The 9,611-nt window shown below is 36.6% G+C and overlaps 1 protein-coding gene across 1 annotated transcript in view; it reads right to left on the bottom strand.

The window, feature by feature from the left end:
* ZFC3H1 (zinc finger C3H1-type containing) overlaps positions 1 to 9,611 on the bottom strand; it is a 65,114-nt gene that overhangs the window by 32,672 nt on the left and 22,831 nt on the right. Inside the window, 7 exon segments of the mRNA XM_006095457.2 lie at positions 153 to 302; positions 710 to 831; positions 2,594 to 2,731; positions 3,661 to 3,825; positions 4,025 to 4,234; positions 5,556 to 5,653; positions 7,410 to 7,533. Of these exon segments, the coding sequence (XP_006095519.1) occupies positions 153 to 302; positions 710 to 831; positions 2,594 to 2,731; positions 3,661 to 3,825; positions 4,025 to 4,234; positions 5,556 to 5,653; positions 7,410 to 7,533 (1,007 nt within the window).

The following is a 9,611-nucleotide window of genomic DNA, read 5'->3' as shown; positions in this document are numbered from 1 at the left end:
CCCCCAGTCCGGAGCCCGGACGCTCCATCCACCGAGCCAAACCGGCTCCGGCTCATATAGTGTTCTTAGTATTAACATATACCACAAAAAGATATCCCTCTAACATATGAGAATTAGATACATGCAGTATTTAATCAGATAATGAGGCTCACCTATGTTTTTTAAGTTTTGCTTCTGCATCTGAAACCTGCTTAGTAACCATTGCTATTCTGCCAATCCCATCAATTTCCACATCAGAGTTTGCTGGAGATGATGAACTTGTCTTCATCTGATCTGGTTTAATCAAACGCTGTTTTTCCCGACTAAAATAATAAAGACAGGTGAATTATACCAAAGAATAAATGGAAATTATTTTTCTTTAGAGATGTATTCTATTTCATAATATAAACTAAAAAGTATTAGTCATGTTGACTAATAACAATGATGACCAATATTCATGACCCAAGATGGTTTTCAAAGTGGAGAGTGTAGCTCTCCTTTATATTAGCTTTTCTCTTTTTCTCTAAGTTGTTGATCTCAGTGTATCACTGTAGTCAAGTCTACAGATGATCATCTGGCTCCCCCTCCTGTGTGAGTTGTAAAAAATATTAACTCTGCATCTTGAATAAAACCACGCACTATTCATTTCCCAATGCCAATAAACTGTATACAGACTTAGTTAACAAAACAACACATATCTTTAAAGCTAATTACATAAAATGCCACTTACTTGGCAATCTCTTCCTTTAACAATCGATATTCAATCTTCTTTTCTTCAGGCAAAGATTCAGGTGTTCGCATGGGATCATTTTCTTTTTCAGATTTTGGAGGTACCTTCGGTTTTGAAGCTTGCTAGAAAACATTTGAAGTCAACCAGATCAACAACTTTCACGTATTTCATACTAAGATATATATTTTACATTGCAACCTAGTGTGCATTTGTATTTATATATTAAGAAATAATTGACTATCTTCACTATTTTCTATTCCTTTTTTAAATTAAATTTATTGGGGTAATATTGGTTAATAACATACAATTTCCAGATATACAACATTATAATTCAACATGTGCATACTCTATTGGGTGCTCACAACCCAAAGTCTAGTTCCCTTCCATTATCATATATATTTGACCCTTTTTACTCACTTCTCCCTCCCCTAGCCGGTTGTTAGCCACCAAACTAATTAGTAATAAGTAATCAAGACCTACAGTTTGAAAATAATTGAACTATATCCTATCTAAACAACTGCTGCAGTAAGAATAGGGATAAAAGTTGCACTTAGATTATACCCTTCAATAAAAACTGTTTTCTGGTAATGTAACACAATTTCAAAACAGTACATTTTCTTATTACAGAAGAAAATTATCCACTATTTTGAAAACAGGACTAGTCAAGTGGAAATAAAAATAAAGGGGATCAATAGCCAAATCTATCTAAATGTATACATGCTTCATTATCTATATAATAAAAGCCTAAGTGACTGTTACGGCAGAACAACCAGAACGATCGGTCAATATGATGCACACTGACCACTAGGGGGCAGATGCTCAATACAGGAGCTGCCCCCTGGTGGTCAGTGCGCTCCCACAGGGATAGCACTGCTCAGCCAGAAACCTGGCTCATGGCTGGCAAGCAGAGCGGCGGAGGCGGTGCTAAGAAGCAGCGAGCAGGCAGGCAGTAAGGAGCGAGGGGTCCCGGAATGCAAGAGGGATGTCCAACTGCAGGCTTAGGGGAGCGGGCCTAAGCTGGCAGGCGGACATCCCCCGAGGGGTCTTGGACTACAAAGGGCACAAGCTGAGTTGAGGGCCCCACCCCCAACAGTGCATGAATTTCAGGCACCGGGCCTCTAGTCTATAATAAAAGCGTAATATGCTAATTAGACCAGACAGCCGAATGACCTTCCGGACGAAACTGGGGCTGCGAGGGCCGAGGCAAGCCACCGTGGCTGCGAGGGCTGAGGCCCTTGCACGCATCTCATGCATCGGGCCTCTAGTATTATATAAAGTCCTAACAAAATATATCCACAAATTAATATATTAAAAATCAATGCCTCGCCCTAACCGGTTTGGCTCAGTAGATAGAGCGTAGGCCTGCGGACTCAAGGGTCCCAGGTTCGATTCTGGTCAAGGGCATGTACCTTGGTTGCGGGCACAGCCCCAGTAGGGAGTGTGCAGGAGGCAGCTGATTGATGTCTCTCTCACATCCATGTTTCTAACTCTCTATCCCTCTCCCTTCCTCTCTGTAAAAAAAAAAAAAAATCAATAAAATATATTTAAAGAAAAAAAAAAATCAATGCCTCTATCAGCCATGGGCAAACTACGGCCCGCAGGCCGGATCAGGCCCATTTGAAATGAATAAAACTAAAAAAAAAAAAAGACCGTACCCTTTTATGTAATGATGTTTACTTTGAATTTATATTAGTTCACACAAACACTCCATCCATGCTTTTGTTCCGGCCCTCCGGTCCAGTTTAAGAACCCATTGTGGCCCTCGAGTCAAAAAGTTTGCCCACCCCTGACTAGGAGGTATAATTTTCAGGGGAAGGGGGGGAAATAAACTTTAATGATTGTCAATAAATTATCTTTCTTTTTATCTTTCATTATTGCACTCACCTCAGCAGTTCGTCTTGCTTCTTTGATCATGGACTCCAATCCACCAAAAACACTATTTGTTGATTTGGAAGCCTCTCCATCAGATTCACTGTCATCTGAATCATTCAGTGTTACAACCACTGATTTATGCTTTGGAAGCTGCAAAGACAATATATTTGCTACCCTTGATGACAAAAGTATCTCTATCCTGTTTGTGGCTCTACCACAATTAGCTGCGTGGCCTTGAACAAGTCATTTAACCTCTTCAAATTTCAATCCATAAAAATAATGGGTTCCAAGTAGACAGTCTATGGTTCCTTCTAGTTACACTGCATAACTGACTTTGTCCCACTCTAGCAATACTGGTTACCTGCCAAAAACATACAATATTCTATATTCTTTAAGAACACTACTATGATCACCTTCTTCATTAAGTTTTATTTTCTCCACTTTCTATAAAGAACCATAATGCCATCTTTAAATTAACTCTTACAACCAAGATAAAAATAATTCTAAATAATTATTTTAAAAACATTTTGGCTTTTGCATTTATAATGTAGAGGGTAAGTGACTAACGTTGGTTTACCTAACGGAGGCAAGATTGCATTTTAGCTTTGCCCCATTTATTTTACATAAAAGCCATTAGAAAACAAGGCAGAAAAAACTGTCATTTCCATCTCCTTAATAAACATCATAAATTCTTACATTACAGTACAGTCATTAATTAGAAAAATATGAACAAAGTATAAAGACAGGAAAAATAAAAATATACAATTTGCTAAAATTAACTGTAAAATAGACAGAAATCCTGAATGGACCAATGTATATAAAAAAAAAAACTGAGGAAAGCATACCACTCTGATGAAAATAATGCTTCCCCCATAACATTATCATAAACTCCACCATTTTTCAAGTGAAGATGAACCCATTTCATTATTAATACATAAAAAAATAAATTTGTATTTACATTTGGCTTCATATGTGTATATAAATAAACAAGGAGGGAACAAGACGGTGAAACTGCATACAAATTTCTCACAGGCTGTTTGAATAACAGTAGGATTAAATATTTTGTTTGTTTTTTTTACCGAGATCACAGTTCGTGGAAGACGAGGTCCTCTGTGAAACTTTGGGTTCTGTATCCTAGGCTGAGATACTGTATTAATACTGACTATTGACAGATTGCTTCTTGGCACAGGCTGTGAATTGTTCAGAGCTGGAGGTGAAGGTGGGTCACTATTACTGGATGTTTCCTAAATTGGAAAGAGACAGATATGAAACACTAAAAAAAAAAAAAAAATTTCTGTTGTCTTTAAAAATCTTGAGCAAATTAGTGCCACACTTATCCCTACTTTATACAAACACAATGAATTCCAAATAACAAGAGAAGGGTAGGGCTTCCTAAAACTTAAGCTCATGAGCACCACCTAGCGGTTCAGGTATCTAAATTACCTCTGGCTTAAAAGCTCTTTTATTTGCTAGAGATTTAAGTAGTTCTTCTCGAAGCAGCATTTCTTCCTCCTCTTCCTCATCTGCAAAAGGTGGTTTTGGAGGCTGTTCTGGATCTTCAGGTGGAAGAGGTGGTAAAGGTGGTACAGGAGGTAGAGGTTCAAGAGAAACACACAATCCTTCCACATAAGGCTGGCTCAAAAGTGGCAAAGACTAGTTGTTTTTTTAAAAAAAAAAAAAGAAGAAATAATAATTACCATGCAAATCATACCAATTCCAAATGTTTATCTGTGAAGCATCATTAAATTAGAAAAAGGTAAGCTTTAGGTTATTATTTAACTATAAGTGTAAGTATTTATAAATCTCAAAAACTATCCATGAATTCAATATTCAGCCATGAAAAGTTTAATTTTTGCAATAAAAATAAAATCAATATTTGAACTTTAAGATAATTATACAAACTCTTACATTCCTATTCTTATCTTTATTTAGCAATATAAAGAATAAAAATTTTATAAGGTCTATCCCTCTAGATAACTACCTGAAAGCAAGTAGAGATACTGAAAAACCATATTTAAATAAAAATAAAAAATTAGGAACCAGGAATTCTCGAAAATACATAGTACAGAGTATCTTAAGAAATAAGCTCCAAGCACTGGCCAGTTGCTCAATGGTTAGAGCATCTGCCTGCAGACCTAAGGGTCTCAGGTTCTATTCCAGGTCAAGGGCACAACCTGGGTTGCAGGTTCAATCCCCAGCCCCAGTCAGGGCACGTGCAGGAGGCAACCAATTGAGGTGTCTCTCATCCCATCAATATCTGTCTGTCTCTCTCTTTCTCCCCCCCACCCCTTTCCTTTCCACTCTCTAAAAATCAATAATATCAATGGAAAAAATATCCTTGGGTGATGATTAACAAAAGAAAAAAAGAGAGAGAAAAAGAAAAAAGAAACAAGTGCCAGGAAGATTCCCCACTACCCGCTTAAATCCTTGTGAAATGGCCTGTTAGAGAGTATCTATAAAAAAAACTAATTTTCCCAATTTACTGAGTTTAAATATATTTTTGCTTCAAATACCTTCCAGTATTACTCTTGGCATTTAAAACAGTTCAAGGAAGAAATAAAAATGTTTTCTCTCTCACTCTGCTCTATATTTCCCTCACTTTATACTTCCTAGGAGGACACCAGATGTCTACCTAGGAACTCTGAAATGGCAAAATTCCCTCTAACCTACGGACAAAGATTCAGTTTGGTCTCTAGGATCTCTCAGTCTAGAAATAAACTTTGACTTTATGATTTCTCCACATTCTTTTCATTTTTTCTTTTGAAAAAAATCTACCAAATGTATAGCCTGCCAATGAATAATCAACTGCTTAGTCCATAGATTTCATAGCTATTAATTTTGATAAACAATTCTGATTTTTTTAAAAGCTCTCTTCAAACCTAATCATTCATTAATTACATGCCAGTTTTCAAACAAATTAGAAATGACACAAAGCAACAAAATGTTTTTAGAACTAATATCAATTCTCACTTACAGTAACCTGAGGTGGTGGAGGCAAAGAAATAGATGGTGCTGAAGAAAAATATCCCACTGTACATTCAGCAAAGAATGGTTGTTGCACCGGTGAAGGAGCTGAAAAAAATTTTTTAAAAGTTTAATAACAGAAATACCTCTACATGGATAATTTAAATTTATGTACATTTGTAGAAATTCAAATGCATCTAGGTAGAGTACAAATTAGACTTTCTTAATCTCTAATAAAATCTTTAATTATCAAGAGACCACTTCCACCTATTTAAAATTTTCCTTACATCACCATAAAGTTAGCCTTTCACTTTGTTCTAATTTTCAGCTAATGATGATAACAGGGAATAGAGCAGGAAGGGCTAAAAACATATATTTTTTTTTACAAATATACTTTTTAAGGAATAAAACAAAAAATTCCCCAAACTGCCAAAGTGCCCGAACTAAAGGAAAACAGTGATGTGGTGACTCCATTCTTCCCTTCATGTCGATCAAAGAAAGTGAAATTGAGTAAGTTGTGTAGAAAGCAAATGGGACTAGAAATGAATTGCCTACTGTATTTAATCAATAAAGTACACATTAATAATTCTGAAATAATTACTGATGCTTCCCAGTTAAATTATTAGCATTTCTTCTTTCTTAGCAGATAAAAATAAGGAAATGGTTTCTTAAGACTCAATAAAATATTGCAGATTCAAACTACTCTTGCTACCCAGTAACCTTAGAGAAAAACTAATGTTTCTTTTTTGTCCCAGTTGTCTCACAAGTCAATATAGACATTACCCACATGACTTCTATGGGGTTGATTTGTGGCCCATTGGAATATACATTGGCCTTTAGAACATTTTACTTCTTAAAAATATCTATAATGAATTTAATTCTTTTTTACAAAATTTTTTAAACGTACAGATCATAACATTATTTTATGGGAATACAGAGTATTAATAATATTGTCAACACTTGGGAATTACTATGAATCATCTCTAAGAACCTAGAAATAAGAAAATGAAAGATTGACCAGAGAGAGTTAAATTATGAAATCAAAACATATCATGTAAGATTATCAAACATGAGCCTAAAAACAATAAACATTACCCAAATCAGACTTTGCCTTGTCTCTGGTCTAGACACACTAAAAGTAGGATTCTAGCTTGAAATATACCGATCATAAGATCTTATTTAAATAAGTATTCCAGCTCTAAATGCCAAATGTATTCAGTTGTCTGCTTCAGTTTTATGTGTTTTAATTAGTGAGAATAGCCATCTCACAGCCCATCACCCCTGAATATCAACTAAAGCAAGTCTCTAGCTCTCCAGGTTAGAGTCACATCTTAGAATATGTAATCTATTTGAGGTACAGCCCTGACCAGTTCTAACTAGTCTTTCCTGAGATGCCACTAGTATCACCGTCCATCTCCTAATTCCTACAAAGTATCATCATGGGAAGGAGGAAGAAGGAAGCCTAAAAGCAAGTTAGATCCTTTTGAATAAAATTCAAAATATCTTGGATATAAAGATACTTAAGATCAAAGGTTTGTTCACGTTTTTTGTGTTTTTTTTTTCATAAAGCAGTATTCTCATCTGTTTTTAAAATCTTCACTTTTTGGACCAAAGAGTTAAGAGTTTGAACACTGTCTTTCTATTTAAATGCTATCCGGAAGAAACAATGGGAAATAAAGGTTAATATTACACATTTGAAATTTGCTCTCAAAGTATTTACAACACCAAATAACGCCTATGGTTGAACAATCCACTAACAAATCTCACGTTCATTACATTACTTTCAAGGTTTGGGGCAGTTTCATGACCATTTTCTATTTAATAATTATGAATATGCAAATGTATTAAGAGTTTTAGCTCATACCTGGAGAACTGGTTTCACTATCTGTATCCATAGCAACTTCTTCATAGTTATCATATTGATAAATGCCTCCTCCACTATCAGTTGGTTGCTTATCTAAGGATCGTCTCAGGTCGGGATCTGAAGACTAATTACACAAGATATTTAGTTTCACAGCATTTTCTTAGTCTATTCTTAGACTAGAAATTATAAAACAATTAGTAGTTATTTTCTAGGAAACAGTATCAAAACTCATGGTGCTCCAGTTAGAATTTCCTATCACATCTTATTTGGGAAATTCATTGTACATGACAGGTAGTTGATAACTGTCAGATAAAAAAAATGGAAACTATCAGGGACTATCTACACAGATGAAATCCTCCATAGTTAGCTGAGCTACTCATTACCTATCCTATATAATAAAAGGCTAATATGCAAATCAACCAAACAGCAGAACAACCAGTTGCTATGACACACACTGACCACCAGGGGGCAGACAACGCAGGAGCTGGCCCCTGGTGGTCAGTGCGCTCCCACAGGGGGAGCGCTGCTCATCCAGAAGCTGGGCTCACGGTTGGTGAGTGCAGCAGCAGTGGCAGGAGCCTCTCCCGCCTCCGCGGCAGCGCTAAGGATGTCCGACTGATGGCTTAGGCCAGAGGTGGGCAACCCCTGGTACGCATGCCAAACATGGCACGCCAGTAACTTTTGCTGGCATGCGAAACCCCCTCTTATAATCTTCCATTTACAATTGTGAATCTTTGTTCTCAGTGATGAATTTTGTAATAGGAGTAGCCTGGCGGATGAAAGTGGTAGCTCGTGCATATCTCTGAAGGTCATGAAATATAAACCTGATGTAAAATCTGTCATCAGTGATGCAGCAGCAAAAGTCCCACTGATAATATCAAACGGAGTCATAAAGTTTTCTGTCGGACTATCAGTGTACATGTATACATTAAAAAATAAATGTACTTTTCATCATCATATACTGTGTTTTTGTCGCTCAAATAAATTTTATTATTTCATCAAGGTTCTTCACATACATACACCTTAAGAGATATCAAGTAGGCGTAACATGTTCTCAGAAAATTAGAGTTGGCACGCAGAAGAATTTTGAGTCAGAGATTTTGCTGGTTTTGGCACACACTCACAAAAAGGTTGCCCACCCCTGGCTTAGGCCCATCAGTCGGACATCCCCTGAGGGCTCCCAGACTACGAGAGGGCGCAGGCCAGGCTGAGGGACCCTTTCCCCCACCGTCCCTGCGCACCGGGCCTCTATTTCCTCTATAAAATGACACCAAAATCTTTATACTTATGGCCTCTCCCAGTATAAAAAACTAGACTAGACAAGCCCTGACTGGTGTGGCTCAGTTGGTTAGAGTATCATCCAATGCACCAAAGGGTCACACGTTCAATTCCCAGTTAGGCCACATACCTGGGTTGGGGATTCGATCCCCAGTTGGGGTGAGGACAGGAGGCAACCAATTAATATCTCTCTCTCTCTCTCTCTCCCTCTCCCTCTCCTTTTCTCTCTCTCTAGAATCAAAGAAAAATATGTCCTCTGGTGAGAATTAAAAGATAAATAAATAAATAATTCAAGTATTATATCATCAAAACTGTATTTAGATTCTTTCCAAAAAACAGTTACATTTTAGCTATAAATAAATTAATAGCTGAAAACTAGAAACTCTTGGTCGATATAATTGCATATTTTCTTTTTTACTTCTTACAATGTTTCACTCACAGAGATGTTTTATAACAAACTAAAAACAGCAAAACCTATACAGATGGATATAGGAGTAATGTGCAAATACAATATTTTTCTCTAAATGAAGATTCTATCAAAGTGTTTTTTAGAAGTTCAAATTTACAAATTCCTTGCTTAAGAAAATGAAACTCCTGAATCCCTAAAATTAAAGAGCTCTTACTCTTAATAGCATCTCTATTCCTCTTAGTACATTCACAAGTGTAGTCTCAAAGCTCAGAGTTCTAAAAATTATCACTGATAACACTAGATCAATATCAAATTTCCGATATACTTCCTGGCACCATCCATAAAAGAGAATTAGTCATTCAGTCATTACCAATGATTCATATATACTAAAGGCTCACAATTGCTTGATAACTAAACAGCCACTAAGCCACCCGGCTGGCGTGGCTCAGTGGTTGAGCATCAACCTATGAACCAGGAGATCACACGGTTCAATTCTCAGTCAAGGCACATGCCCA

Source organism: Myotis lucifugus, unplaced genomic scaffold (assembly GCF_000147115.1).
Source record: "Myotis lucifugus unplaced genomic scaffold, Myoluc2.0 scaffold_156, whole genome shotgun sequence".
In the NCBI taxonomy this organism is placed as follows: Eukaryota; Metazoa; Chordata; class Mammalia; order Chiroptera; family Vespertilionidae; genus Myotis; species Myotis lucifugus.
Note: the sequence above shows the minus strand (reverse complement) of the source record. Positions and strands in the feature narration are given on the sequence as shown.